Here is a 15,490-nt window from a genome sequence, read left to right on the forward strand (position 1 = left end):
CTGGACTTTCCAACCCAGCATGCTGCCACCTAGATCAACGCACTGTTCTGTTTCCTTCAGATCCTCTCATGTGTCCCACTCCAATATTGATCGGATGATAAGTTTCCTCAAACCCCAGATCCAGCTGGGGTTCTTGTCTTCTCTGACGCATGCTGGATCCGTGAGAGCTCTGACTCCCATACTGCAGCCTACTTCTCCAATCTGATCTTCGGTTTCGGAGCCACAGGGTCTGAAGCTCCCGAGTGAACAAGCATCTGAGTGCGGAATAGCTTTTTCCTTGACCCCGACAGTGTTACTGACCAGCTGAGTCGAGCAGATCCTGGACCCGAGAGGTAGGCCCCAAGTCCTCGGGGCTGGTGCCAGCTCCAACCTTTTCAGAGCTGTCCATCCCCTGGGGCTTTGGTCATCGACAGTTCGGGGCTGGTGCGTTCTGGAGGTGTATGATCTGGGATGACCTTTTCCTTTTCTCCTTTGGTGGTCTCTGCCACTGTTGTGGGGGGATGGGTCTTCCCGACATTGTAGGCTTTCCATGTATCAGAGGGTATTCTCTACTCCTAGAGATCCTTTTGCCAGGCCCTACCCAATCCCCAGCGGATCAGGGCTTTGCTTCCATTCATCAGATCCATGGTCAGCCTGCCCCGGAAAGGCTTCATTCTGCCCCACAGTAAGGGATACCCCTGTCTTCCGAATCTTCCCCTGAATACCCAGTGGAGAAAGTTCCTTGGAAGCACCTAGACTCCCCCTTGGAGTTCTTGACAGGGGATACCGATTTTGATGAAGGGGAAGGGTCCCCCCCCCCGATCTCCACCTCATGATATTTCCTTAGGGGATATTCTAGAAATTTGGTCTTTCCAACCCCCCCCCCCTCAGAGGAGTCCGTTTTTTAAGGCATTTGGGGATGGGCCCATCTACATCCTGGGTGACCCCACCGGTGAATAAGCTCATTGACCTCATCGCCCACCAGGCTTGGAAGGGGCCTGACATGACAGAACCAATTGCCAAACGTGCGGATAAGTATCTTAGCCCCCACCCCCACAGCTGCCACTTTTGAAATAAAGCCCAGTTGATGTCATTGTTGTGTCTGCAGCCACCAAAAAGAAGCTAGCGGAACAGAGCTCCACTGTTCATCCCCCGAACAAGCAGTCTTGGGCTTTGGACAAGCACGGAAAACATGTGTATGCCTCGGCCAGCTTCTTGCTGAGAGCATTGAATTACCTGGTACATTTCACGTGCCTTCAGAGAGATGTGATTAAGGAAATCTCCACCTGTCTGATGCAGTCATTGTCAGAGGAAGATTATAAAAAACTTTCTCCTCAGCTGACCACTATGTCCTTTTATAGCTAACTCCTCAGTGAGGTTAATCTCCCATGCTGCGGAAGGTACCTCGCAAGAGGCTAGTTCAGCCATAGCCCGTAGGAGATATGCCTGGATGAGATTGTGCTGGTTTGCAGAACCCTTTAAGGCATCATTCATTAATGCCCCCTGTAACCGTTCTTACTTGTTTGAGACTTCCATTAAAGAAACTCTTACTCGCAGAGAACAGGAAGGCAGGATCCTGTCTGCCATGGGGATCAAGTCCCCCCCCCCCCCCGAAGGACCTTCTCCAGGAACCAATAGAGTGGGAAGAAAATGTGGTCCTGTAAATCCCAGGGGCTCTTTCCTGATTCGCAGGATGAACCTCTTCTAGAGGCAGAGGGAGGGGATTCAATGGGATGTGCCCTCCCAGAAATTGAGATGGGTCCACAAAATCAAGGCTTCAGGGACGGGGACCTCTTCTCTGACAGGCCCTTGCTGTGCTCCTGAAGTGCTGCCTGATTGTCCTACTCTGGAGGCAGTTGGGGGGCAGACTTTCTTTACACCCAGAAGCCTGGACAGACGTAACAACCGACACCTGGGTGTTGAATATAATTTCCAGAGATTACTATATTCCCTTTTCCCTTCTCCTCCCAGTTCCAACAGTTATCCCCCTGACGTGCCACCCAGTCAGAGGAGAGTGCCCTTCTAGAAGTTCATAAACTTCTAAACAATAGTCATTCAGCAGGTCCCCACTGAGCAGCAATGGTGTGGAACTTACTCACGATTCTTTTTGGTGTCAAAGAAGATGGAGAACCTTTTGACCCATCCTGGATCTGAACAGTCTGAATGCATTTGTAAAGAAGTCAAAGTTCCGCATGGTAATGGTGCAGTCCATTCTGCCACTGCTCTGCAAGGATGACTAGATGTGTTCTGTAGATCTCCAGGGTGTGTACTATCCTATCAAAATAGACAGGAACTCCAGGAGATATCTGCACTTCCGGATGGGGGCCAATCATTCCAGTTCAGAGCACTGCTTTTTGGCCTCACCACTGCTCCTAGTTGTTTACCAAATGTATGGCAGTGGTTGCAGCTCATCTCTGTCTGCAAGGATTCCAGGTGTTTCCTTACCTAGACGATTGGCTCCTGATGGTATCACACAAGGCATCAACTACTGCAAGCTGTCCAGTTTTGTTACACCTGTTTCACCGCCTGGGGATCACAGTAAATGTGTCGAAATCCAAGATGACTCTGGTACAAGATATCTAATTCATAGGGATGCAGCTGAACACAATAACGCCAGTAGCAGCCCTTCCCCTCAAAGAATCTTATCCCTGAGACAGCAGGTTTGACTTTGACACCCCAAATCCACCTCCTCCGACTGGTCCTCATGGCCCTGGGATCCATGTCCGCTACCATTCTTTTGGTGCCCTTGCCCAGGTTCATCATGTAGGTTCTCCAGTCTGTCAGAGAACCAGTTAGTAGTACATTTTTCGTTCCTTTAGAATCTTCACATAGGTTGCCTGATGATTTTCTGCTACTTTTGGGTAGCCCCAAACATTCCCAAAGGTAGTTGTCTCTAAATACCTTGTGTACCCTGAATAAAGTTGTATCTTAAATATCTGTATGGGACACGGTACAAGTTCAGTTATTTTAGCTTTTTCATAATAATTTGAATTTTCACATCCATGGATGCCCTTGGCATATTTCTGTTGTACTCTTTCCAGTTTACTCATGCTTGCAATCTTATAAGGTTTCCACATTGTTATTCCATACTCATGTTTAGGTGTGTTATGACAAACAATGACTTCATTATTTCTAATTTCTTAGACTTTATAAATCTTTTTATGCAACCTGTAGTTCTATAACTGTCATTAAGCAATTGATTGATATGATTAGAAAAACTCAAAACTAGATCTACCCATACATCGAGGTTCTTAAATTAATCTACAGTTACAATCACTGTGTGCTGTGTAAAGTATTTTCTTTTCAGTTTATGTCCCCAAATCTCATATTTATCAGCATACACCACCATTTTTATCTCCTCTCCTCCTATCTTAACTCTTAGTTTTTGAGCATTCATATTCCTCTAATCTTGGCTTAAGTATTCCATATTTCCATGTGTGCTCTGCTCTTTCCACATTCCTCTGCTTAATAGAACTTTTTCTGAAATCTCTAATCCCCCTAGGATATCTGGTAATTTTTCTTGTCATAGGCTTCTTAAGTTTGGAACAACCCTTTCTTCTTTCTGTTGCCTAAGTGTGCACTAAAAGTTTTTTTTTCTCTGGATTTGTTGCCAAAAATAGTTGCTCAAATAAATATTCTCTTATTTTCTGTTTAGCATTCTGTAGTTAATCTCCTTGTTCTATAAGAGTGTCCCTATTCTGTGTACTTTAACCTTTGTCAGCCCCTTAAAATAATCCCTATTACTTGTTAACCATATCTCTTTCATTTCTACCCTATTTTTAAAGTCAATTTTCATTTTATTCCACTGTGTAGCTGTTCCTTCCATGTTCATTTCTATCTTCCCTAGTAACTAGAATAATTTCAACTACCCCGTTCCTTAAAATCCTCACTTTTCAACAGGTAGGTGGGGAAAGCGACAGTGTCTCATTTTTTATTCATTACCCTGAATATTTTATGAGTGCATTATAGGAAATGGTGCATTATATGAAATGGTTATTGGATGCATGTCAGAGCTTTCAATTAAATGCACATGCTCATGTGAAATACAACTTCTATCCAGTCTATCCCATTTATTGTACTTTGGGGAATAATATGTAATAATATGTACATTCTGTCAGAGTTGCTATTACTGAATTCATGTCTTCCATACCAAATATTTTTATACTTTCTAGAACTCTTTCCTTTTTTTTTGTTGTATTTTACCTTCTAGGTACTCTGATACATCCTCACTATTGCAAATCAAGTTCCAGTCTCCATCTGTAAGTAACATTCCCTGCTGAACTCACTTATTTCTCCCAAAATTCTTTTAAGCTCCATAATAGTAGTTTTTGGTGGAATATACAAGTACATGCCAGCATAATCCTCCTACCTCGCCCAGTAGTCCCTTACTGCCACAAATGTACCATTATTGTCCCCCCTTCTTCTGTCACTGTTAGAGCTCCTTTTACAGTCAGTATTTTTACTCACATTATCCTTTGTCCCTGATTTTCTGTGGAATATCCATTCTGAAATCCTTTCTTTGTCAAATTCACATGCATTGCTATTTGCATTCTGCATGTCTTAATATAATTCAGTATTCTTTTCTTTTTCTCTATACCTGTAAGGCCATTTACATTCTAAGCTACTATGGAAAGAGTAGCCTTTATGATAAAATGCTTTTGTACCCACCCATTATACATGACAGTTGTTTTGAATGTATAAATCCAACTTTTGTCTTGCATCGACACTGTCCAGATGATCTTTTATACATTTGTCTCTTGTCATCTCCATTTGAACCAGTGTCACATGTCTTGCATGCACTTTGCTTGTCAGGATGATCCTTTTATGCATCTGATTCTTATCTCCATTTGAACAAATGTAGCATTTCTCAAGACTTTTGATTTTAATGAAAACCCTCAAACAAGAAACTTAAGTACATTTTCAGAACACTCCCATCCCCTATAAACCTAGAACAAATACACAAAACTATGTACATTTTTAACAAATGACGTTTAGTCCTCCAGGTAGGGACAGTTTCCCCAATTTGACAGCTGCACCCACGGACATAATCTGTTCGCAAATTAAAATTACTCATGCTAAAGCACATGTTGCAGCCTGTATTCCACTTACCCCAATTGCTGACTGTACTTTTCTTATCTATGTTCCCCTCCTAGATGTGAAAAACAGCTTGTATGCTTTCAGAAAACAATAATTTGTAGCCCCCAAAAAGGACCACTTGTTATCGTTAAACAAACCTAAATTATGCACTGTTGTATTAAGGCTGCTGGGGGGGGGGGGGGGGATCTCTTGTTTACTTTCCATAGTTTCAAACTTTATTCTTTATTTTTCACTTACTTGCATGGCATTGTACCTTTAAATTTTGCATTTCAGTCTGCAAAGAATGCTCAGAACTCAGTATTAATTGCTTGAATCTGCAGACAGCTTATCCCCGTGTAACAGTAGTCGGCCGTGAAAACACAGCTAGCAACTTGTAGATGCTTAAAGAAATGTTTGTGAAGTTCTCTCAGAAGAGACTGTACAGAATTCCCCTGGCTAACTACCTTCAGTTGCAGACTTGTCTCTTACTGAACATTTGGTAATGGAAAAAACAAGCTAATATCTTTTAAGATGTAACACAATTAGCATTTTTCATGGCTTTCAATATGTTGTGATAAAACTTGTTCATATTAATTCAGACATCCATCCTCGTAAAAGCAAGGGAAATTATTGTCTTAGTCCTACATGTAGTATAATATAGTCAGTACACTTTTATATCCCTCCCCACCCCATCAGCCCTGAGCGCACAGCATTATGTTAACATTAACTTGCTTTTTCAGCATTTCTCCTCATTTGTAGTGTAAAATCTGTATTTCTTACTATTAAAAATTACTCCTTTAATATTTTTAACACATGGAATAGCCACTGAAAACACTACCTCCCCCACACACACATTTAAAGTAACCCTGACTGCATTCTGCTTTAACAATATAACATGCAGTTTATATCATGAAGTGCTTTATACAAGTAATAGGAGCTGAAATTAACTTAACAATTACTACTTTTTTCTCCCTTAGTGTCCCTTAGTGTACTTCTAAATATTAAAGACATAATGTCTGACACACACCTTTACACTTGACCCACATGTTTAACAAAGTCACCAAAGGTCCAGTGTTTTTTCAGCCACATTTATTTGCAAAGCCATATTTCACCATTGTGATCAATGCTTTATAATCTCAAATTTATTCAGTAATTTCAGTGTTGCTAGTTGTCTTTTTGATCATCCCCATCTCCCAATGTGAGACTGCTTTGGGCTGAAGGTACTCCTGATTTTTCTAGATAATTCCTGTGCTATTTTCTTTTTCAAGTATTTTCTTTTGGAACATTGAAAAGGGTTACACTGAGAAAGTCTGTCTAACTTTGTCATAGGTATGAGAATAAGAGACCCCTTTTGCTTGCCAGCTCACTTTTTGCTGGATAAACTTTTTTTTTTTTATTTCCTCCTTAGCTTGTTCTGCATCAAAGTTTTTGATCCTCCAGGAAGAAATACTCTGAAGACACATGGATACAGCAGCTTGAATCTCACACCTGCCTCTCAACATTTCCAGATTATCGGGATACATTTGCTTCTCTTCTACTTGGTGTACAGAGAATTATAATTTTCTACAAACACTCTTCTGTCTCAAATTTTTCCTCTTCCATTCTTCCACATTTGATCAGGATCAATTCTTTCTGCTGGTATGCTTCCATCTTTACTAATACAGGTCTTTGCTGCTTTCTCTTAACCAGGTTTGCAGTATACACTCAATGTGCCCTTTCAGTTAACAAATACAATTGCTTATTTGTGCTTTTATAAAATTAGTAGTCTTGTACCTTCCCTTTTCTCTGGTATGGGAGAAAATTTCAGTTTTTGCACTCTCTGTCATCTAACTCTACCATTTTTTGAAACAGTGCTTCTTGAGAAGCCTTACACTCAAGCCAACCTTTTCTTCATTTCGTTTTCTTATTTTTGCAGTTTTATCAAGCTTTTTTCAGTTTTTCCAGCTTTTTTGTTATTTGAGTTGACATACTCCTTCAAGGTTTAATTTTAATCTGCTCTGAGCACATTTAATTTTTTCCCTCTAAATTATTGGAAGCCATCTGTTGTGTCATATCTGTAGCTTGAGCTGCTTTTTGCTATACGGCTGCAGAATTCTTCCCAGTAAGTGTTTTCATCTTTTCTATTTGATTTTCTTTCAGGCTTTAAGTTTTTTTTTTCTTTGCTGACATCCAGGCCATGTACTTAGTAGCCAGTAATTGAATTTTAGTAAAACTGGTAGATTTACTGGCTCTTGTCTATCATTTTCTTTTCTCATATTGAGAGAGGTTAAATCAAGCTGTTGATCATTGTGCAGCCTAGCTGGAAAGCCTTATTTTAGGTTACTTTTTTGTGCTTCATATCCGAGATATAGTTTTGTATTAATTTACTAACACTGTACTCATAAAGTGATACTGGGCATTTGCTGCTGTTTTCATTTTTTAAACTGGACTAAAACAGGTCAGCTGATGGACACTGTAGAGTGCTGCACAAGTTTATAGCCCTTTAATATGTTTTAACTGTTTTTGTAACATTTCTGCAAATGACATTTTCTTAGCATTGTCCTCTTAATTTCCTCAGATGTTCTGAAGGTGGGGTGCTACTTAAGGTAATGCTTTTCTTGTGTGGCTGTTAATGTTAAGTATTACACTATGAAAAGTATTATATGTATTAAAAAATTAGTTAGCAAACTTAGGCCTATATTTAAAGTAAAATAACTTGCTACTTCTGAGTTTGTTAGGCCTTGTGTATTTGCTTTGGTGTCTATTTTTCATTAGCCTCTAAAGCATTGAAGCAGTGCTGCATCCTGTCATGAGCTGTGTATTGCATAATGTATTTCCAGACATTGTAGGTATAATCTTAAGTTTGTGTCCCCTTGCCATGGTTCTGTTCCTGAACATGTCGGTCATTGATTGCACCCAGAGTCTGCACTGCAATTTCATATTTGTATATCTTTGAAATGTTTGCAGATGGCTTGTATGTAAAATATTGGAGCAGTTAAGAAACATTACCAAATTTGTTGAATTTGTATCTTCCAGATTCTTATCCCACCAAAGGGTTTGCTTTTAAAACTGAAGAAAGAAGCGGAGTCTCAGAAGGAGGTTTTGGACCAGGCAAGTTGTAGCATTTCTTTAATATTTGTGTTGCACCTTTATTTGCAATCCTTGAGGAAAATACTTTGGTTACTGGTCTGTCTTTCTTATTGCTCAAGTGTACTGTGTGTTGATGTTTTCTGACCTGTTCCTTTATGATATCACTTGCTTATGTCTGGGTAGACCAGCCAGTTCTCCCTGTTTATTTATGAACCATGTGAAGTTTTTATTGTAGCAGGTTTCTGAGCCATTTCATCAGCTGTAGAATTTTTGCTTCTTTTCTGCTTTAGTGAGGGATAAATTACATAACGCTGACATTTTAATGACATGTTTATGAACAGTATTTGATCTTAAATTTTGCATAAAACTTCTGCTGTGACTTTAAGTGGTATTTGTAGCTAAATGTATGTGTGAGCTGGGAAGGACAGTAATGCGTTTTTATTAACAGGTTTATAAATAGAAGTTCTGACCAAGCAATACAAAGACTCTGCTGACACTTATTTGCATTTGTAGGTTAAGTACAGGGTGGAATGGGCAAAGTTCCAGGAACGAGAGCGAAGAAAGGAGGAAGAAGAAAAGGAAAAGGAACGGGTAGCCTATGCCCAAATTGATTGGCATGACTTTGTGGTAGTAGAAACAGTTGATTTCCAGCCCAATGAGCAAGGTAAAACAATTTTGGAAGGATTGTCACTATACCAAACATTTAAAACAACACTGCACTCTGTTCATTTGAATTGTAAATTCTTACTTTTGAAAAGCTGGTCAAAACAAGCATTTTATAAGCTAACTTTGTGGCCCAGAAGGCAAATGTCCTGACTGTGAACCATATGACCTGAGATTAACTAGTGGTGTGGGTGCTGGAGGACCTGTCAAGGAATGGTGAGAGTGAGTGGGCTGGTGTTGACTTATCTCATCCTGAGAGGAAGGGTGGTGGTCTCGTCAACTGTAGTTCCAGCACCCTGTGGTGATGGCGATGCCCAGCATAGAACACGAAGATCTGAAAGCTAGTATTTTGCATTAGCCGAACTACATTTTATTTTATTGATTTAATTTTATTTATTTATTTATTTAACGTTTGTTTACTGAGAGAGTCCAGCTGGGCAGAACCCATTTTCAGCAGAGGCCCAGGGACAAAAGTTCCATCATAGTAACAATGCATAAAAACATAGACATAGTGAGATTTTTCTATACATCGATAAAAGACATGATAGTAATATTATAATTTACAATACTTATATAATAGCTAGTAATTGGATAGAATTGGCTGAGTTTTAATGTTTTTTTTAATAATACAGTTCAAAATTTAGAGAAAGACTAGTCAAGTGGTACTTACTGTTACACGTGGTTTACATTTGGCAGAAAAAATTTTAAAATATTATAACGTTGTACTTGCAATTGGAAATAAAAACTAGAAAGTGTAGAAATTACACTGTAATAACTTTCTGTTTAATTATATAAAAGAAAAGGAAGTGAAGAAGAGGAGAGAGAGAGGTAAAAATTGAGGAAGAAAGATGATGATCCACATGCTCATGTGCGGAAGCATGCACATGCAGTAATGAGAGAGCATAGTAGGGCAAATATGTCTGCCGTCAGGGAGGGTTCAGCAAAAGGGTGAAGACCTATGCATCTCATGAATAACGTAATAACGATGTGTGACTCTTGTCCCAGTATATTGAGATTACTGAAAGTTGTTCCACTTTGGGAAAAGGAGAGCTTCCATCTTGTGGTGAGAGGTGCTAATTCCAGGCAGAGAAAAGAAAGTAAATGGGTCAGTGGGTCTTTCAGGGGCTGGATGTAAAGAAGGTGATGATCACAGAGGTCCAGGAGAAAAAGTACATTACAAATATTTTGTACAGTGTATATAAGTAGATGTTAACAGCATGTTAGGGAAAATGCTTAGCTTGTTTGGTTGCTGTTGCCACAACTGTTCTGAAGGTGATAATTTTGGTGCCTTTGTGGGAATGAATCTTGGCATTTGTTGAACTATAAATATCATTTCAGAAGCTGTCCCTCTGAATTCAAAACAAGGAGTGCACCTCTGTTTTCCCTGTAACAAACTTGATATCTCAAAATTCTGAAGTACAAGCGTTTATACAATTTTACACGCCACTGCAGCAAAATTTAAAGTAAATAATTCTATGATCTTCAGGAGTGCTTTTAAACTGACAGGTTTAGACCTTGAACGCTTTTTCAGATGACAAAAGTTAAATGAAGTTTGCAGCATTATTGCTCAATGCACAGCCTTGTAGAACACAGGGGCTGCATCTCACACCCCATTACTTATTGATTATTTTAATTTGCAGATTGCACCAGCAAAGCCAAAGTGTCTGTGTTGCTCTGCTGTACTGTAGCAAGTATTTAGAGAAATTAAGTGTAGTGTAGGAGGAGAATTTCTAAACTGATGAGTTGTATTAAAATCTTTTTTCTTGGTTGCTGCAATTACAAAGACGTAGTGTGGTTTAACTCTGCTGTAACCTGGCCACTGATAGTTGAAGTGTAGCAAACAGTAAAATTACAGAGCTGAAACACAAGTGAATGTTGATTTTGTTGCAGTCCTGATGTTTGGGATTCCTGTTTGCATGTAGCCTGTCTGGCCAGTGTGAAAAAAATGATGGCATTCATTCTGGCATTGAAGGCCTTCAACCACATATTCAAGGAATGGGAGCCCTGTGATTATGACAGACAGCATACTTGTGATGTGATACATAAACAAAACTGGGAGGGAACCACTCCTACTCTCTGTAGAATCTTGCTGTGCACGCCTTGATTGATAGCCCATGAGGTAGGCATAACTCTTTAACAGCAGTCTGTATCGCATCACAAGAAAATGTATTGGCAGACAGGCTGAACAGTCAGGTAAACTCTCACAAGTGGATGTTGAACAATGATGCTTTTCTGTGTTTGAATAGGTTGTGAGGTAGCCAGAAATCTGTTTGCTTCACCTCAAAATAGACAGCATAGTTTTTTGCCACAGAACTTCTATTATAGAAGTGTGGAAGGTGGAATATTTTTCCCTGAACTGTAAAGGTATGGTTGTTGGTTGTTCTCTGTGCTGTCTTTCCAAAGCCTTGACAACCAAGGTACTCCTAAAAATCAAGGAGGAAAGGCCAAGAATCATACTAGTGTTTCCCTTTGGCAAAGGCAAGACTGGATCTCTCCTACACATCCCTTTAAAGGAAAATAATGGAAAGGATTCTGTCAGCATGTGGACCTTCTCACACAAAACAAAGGGTCCTTTCTACACCCGAAGTGTAGTTTTGATGATTTCACATTAATCCCAAGTAGGCAAATGTACCCTGAGTTACATGTTCAGTATTCAGAGGAGTTATCTGTTCTTAACCGATGTTTTCAGATTATTTGGTATAGTTATTTCAAATGTAGATTTTTTTATTATGTTTGAAGATTATAAAATTATTATTGTTAAATGTTTTTGTAATACCTTGGAGCTTTTTTCCCTTGGCCTTCTCTGAAAATGGACACCTGCACAGTTGGACTTTCCTGATAATCAAATGTTAATAAATAAAATAAATATTGATGCTGTGGTGTCATGTATTACCTCCTCTGGTGTTCCGACTGGCAGATATGATGCTTTATCTAAACAAGCAAGAAAAAAAAAAAAAAAAAAAAAAAACAGTTTGAATTAACTGCTTTGGTGAGGTGGCTCTCCAATAATGACGATGTGCTTCTGGCTCACATGTCACATGTTAATGACATGAATGAGTAAAATGTCTTCATTTCCTTCCCCATTGCAAATCTAGTTTGCAAGTGTGGACATCTGTGAATGAAAAATGGGTGAAACTGAAAATCTCTCTTCATTGAGAACAAATGCTCACCAAATATTCCAGTAGGAGGGTAATCATTTTTAGCTTTGCTGCTTTTCAGCTAAAAGCACAGTCTTGCCTTGCTGCTTGAAGCTCATGTAATGCAATATGCATATGATAAATGCTGTCTAAATGTTTAGTATGCAACATTTAAACTGTGTAATTTTATGGCATTATGTATAAATATGTGTGTATAGTATATATAATATATATAAATGTGTATTTATTTAAACATTGTATATGTGTAAGTGTGTGAGCAGCAAATGCAGTTTTGCAGGTTTTGGACTTGGAATGGCAGGGGTTTATTTCTGGCAATGTATAAGTAACGTGTGTACAACAACAGTGATATACAGGATTACATTACCCAACAAATTCTGATATGGTTGACTCACAGCACTTGTGTAAATGCCAACAATGCTAAAAGATTTGCCAATCTCTGTGGCACAAATGAGTTTAGAGAAAGAGGACAGATAATGCAGGTTTTCAGTCCAATTTATATACAAATATATTGAGTGGTTTAGAATAAATATTGAGACAGGGATTGGGGGTTGGAATAATGGTTATGGTGTTTACTTTACAGACACAAGTACAGGGTTTGATTTGCACCTTTGGGGAGCCTGGCTAGGCTTAAAAAGGCACACTGGGGTTGCTAGCCTAGTAGTCACCAATGAACCTATAAGGCTGTACGTGTGTCATGGTTAGTTGACAAGACCTCAGTCTGGTCCCCAGGAACAGCAGCCTCTCCTTTGGTAATCAGAATGTGAGCTTCCATCACTGAGGGGGCTTAGATATCCTGATTCACAGTCGAATCATCAATTCAGGGGGACTGGCAGTATGCTAACATCTTGGCGGCCTGCGGAGAGATCACCCCAGCAGCCTGGGCTAAGACAGACTGTGGCATTGGGTGCTGCAAAAATGCCTCAGCATGTCATAAATCACTAAGAGACCCAATTCATCCCATGGGATGTCCTTAATCTTCTAATGATTCTTTCCAAGTTTTTTTTTTTAAGTGGAAGGTTCCTAGAGGCTTTAGCCAGTGCCATAGTGACTTAGATTCGGGTAGGCACCCCTTTTCTTCTGCAAATTCTTGGAGAGTGTGCCTTCTTTTTATGGCTTGCTTTTGGGGTGAAGCTTGCATAGTGTACACAAGAATCTCCATCATGCTGTGAGTGGAAGGAAAATAGAGAAGAGTACAAGTCTTTGAGCTGTGTAAATTAACTTAGCATAACAGTAGATGTTTGAATAATCAGTGCTGCAGTAGCCTAATTTGTATGGGTTATTTCCTGCATAGGATATAACAACCAGCCATCTTCTAGATTTCAAGGCACCTTCCATATGCCAAAAGCATTCCCTTGAGCTGAGCTGACTAAAAAGACAGGTTGAGCACCAAACCCCTCAGAGCTTTCATGCAAGCTAAGAGATGGAAGCTAAGCCCTTAGAGGGCAATGCTAGGAAGAGAAAAAAATACACATATACGCACTAGCATAGAAAGACATGCCAAAATCAAGGGGGATGGAGGGAGGAAGCATCTACTACAGCAGTGATCATTCAAACATCTATTGTGGTAAGTTAACTTGCAGAACTGTACATTGTTCTTATTGATCATTGCTGCAGTAGCCTAAGCTATATGGGTAGATTACCATAGCTTAGAACAACTGGGTAGTGGAAGGGAAAGGATCCAGGAGCCCCTGGAGAATGATCCAAGTAAAGCCTGGCCTATACCTCGAGAAGAAATCTGTTGTCTAGTGCTTTGTAAAGTTAATCGGAGGATAAAGTTCTGCGTCTAGACTACTTATAGAGTCAACCCTTTCCAGAAAGAAATGGATGATGCCAGGGTCTGGTTTCCATTCGTGATGGTGTGCCTTTATTCTGCTGAATTTGTCTGCCATACATCTTTACTCTGATGGAATGTAAGATGCCCGTAGAGTGAGAGTATGCTGTAAAGCTACATCCCATGCTAGTATGACTGGTCTGCAAATGGGTTAAGAATTGGTTCCCTTTGCTTGTTTATGTACCACATCCCTGTGGTGTTGTCTGTAACTATTTGAAGAGGTCCTGGAGGCCACGTTCGACTCAGAGTTGAGAACCTTTATCAGAACTAGGATTTCTCTTATGTATATGCACTTTGGTCTGTCTGTCTTGCCCCAGCGACCTGGCACTTTTAATTCCCTTGACACTGTAGTGACTGCTTAGGAGCATAAAGGGTTAATAGGAAACCTGGATTCACAGATATTTGATGTCTTCACCAAGTGATTTCTCTTTTTATAAATCCCAGAACTGGAATTTGAAAAGGCAGTTGGTGTTGATGCTGGGACAAGAGAGACTTCCGATACTAGTGTATCATTTTCATGTGGAGTCTTGCAAAGGGGTATCATGAGATTTGATGTCTGGAGGTATTCCCTTGCTGTGACAGAAGTCTGAATGGAACCCCCCTGGAACTGATCTAAATATAGGTCTGCCTTTGTCTGTGGAAGAAAAGTTGTTGTACTGAGGTTTCATGCGGGCACCCCAGGTGTGATGGAATAAAAAAAAAATTTTGAATGTTGTCTTGGAATCCCAGCCTGTGTAGGAGATGTCTTACCCAAGTGAGAGAATCCTGACACTTTGAAAAAACAAACTCTGCAAAGATCAGCAAGCTGTGCAAGTATGTAAAAATGTGGATGCCCTGTAGCGTTCAGTGGACAATGAAAGGAGTGAGATGCTTTTGTGATCACTCTTGAAGCAGTGGATAGCCGAAAGGGTAAGGTGAAGAACCGATAATGTGATCTAGACCCACAAAATCTGGATGAATAGAAGTGTCTATGTACCTTAAGTCTAAGATTACAAAAAATCTCAAATGAGGAAGAATGGATAACGGGTTGTGAATTGAAAGCAATTTGAATTTGAGCACTACCACAAACAGTTTCAGGAGACAAAGGTCCCAAACCGGTCTCCAGGATTTTTCTTTCTTTGTCAGTAAAACCATTCATAAATAAAATTCTTTTCCCAGTTAGAAATGAGGAGCTGCTTCTACCCCCCCCCCCACCAGACGACATATGATGGACAGGAGGGCAGAGAAGAATTTAGCCTGGGGGATGAGGTGGGATCCTCTGAAAAGGATTAATTTCCTTCCGCTGCCATCTGTATCATTCTGAACCCATTTGTCCAAAACAGTTGGTTGCTATAGAAGTGACTGCCAGGATGGGGCACAAGGTCCCTTATGTAGTCATTTTGTCTTGTTTAACCATTTAACCATCCTTTGTTCGGGGTTGGGGGGTTGCTCTTTCTTTTTGGAACTTTCCTATGACTGTTTTTTAAACATCTGCTTACTGGCTTTCTGCTGAGAATATTTTTGTCAAAATTCGATGAAGGAGCAGAAAATCCTTAATAAATTTAGAGAAAGGGGGCTGAAAATCTGAGAGATTCCCTAAATCAGTTTACCTCTCGTGTCATGGTTTTTGACAACTTCAGCAAAGGGTCCAAAAACTACATCTGTATCCAAAGAAGAATTCAGAAATTAATTTTGGTATCTTCTGAGAGGTTCTGAAAATGCAGCCAGGCACACT

The 15,490-nt window shown here is 39.9% G+C and overlaps 1 protein-coding gene across 1 annotated transcript in view; it reads left to right on the forward strand.

Annotated features, from left to right (window-relative positions):
* Positions 1-15,490, forward strand: part of SF3A1 (splicing factor 3a subunit 1) — a gene marked incomplete in the record, with an annotated part of 443,164 nt that overhangs the window by 51,180 nt on the left and 376,494 nt on the right. Inside the window, 2 exon segments of the mRNA XM_044068523.1 lie at positions 8,071-8,145; positions 8,638-8,788. Coding sequence (XP_043924458.1) covers positions 8,071-8,145; positions 8,638-8,788 — 226 coding nt within the window.

Source organism: Protopterus annectens, chromosome 4.part0 (genome assembly GCF_019279795.1).
Source record: "Protopterus annectens isolate FY-2018-M chromosome 4.part0, PAN1.0, whole genome shotgun sequence".
In the NCBI taxonomy this organism is placed as follows: Eukaryota; Metazoa; Chordata; order Ceratodontiformes; family Protopteridae; genus Protopterus; species Protopterus annectens.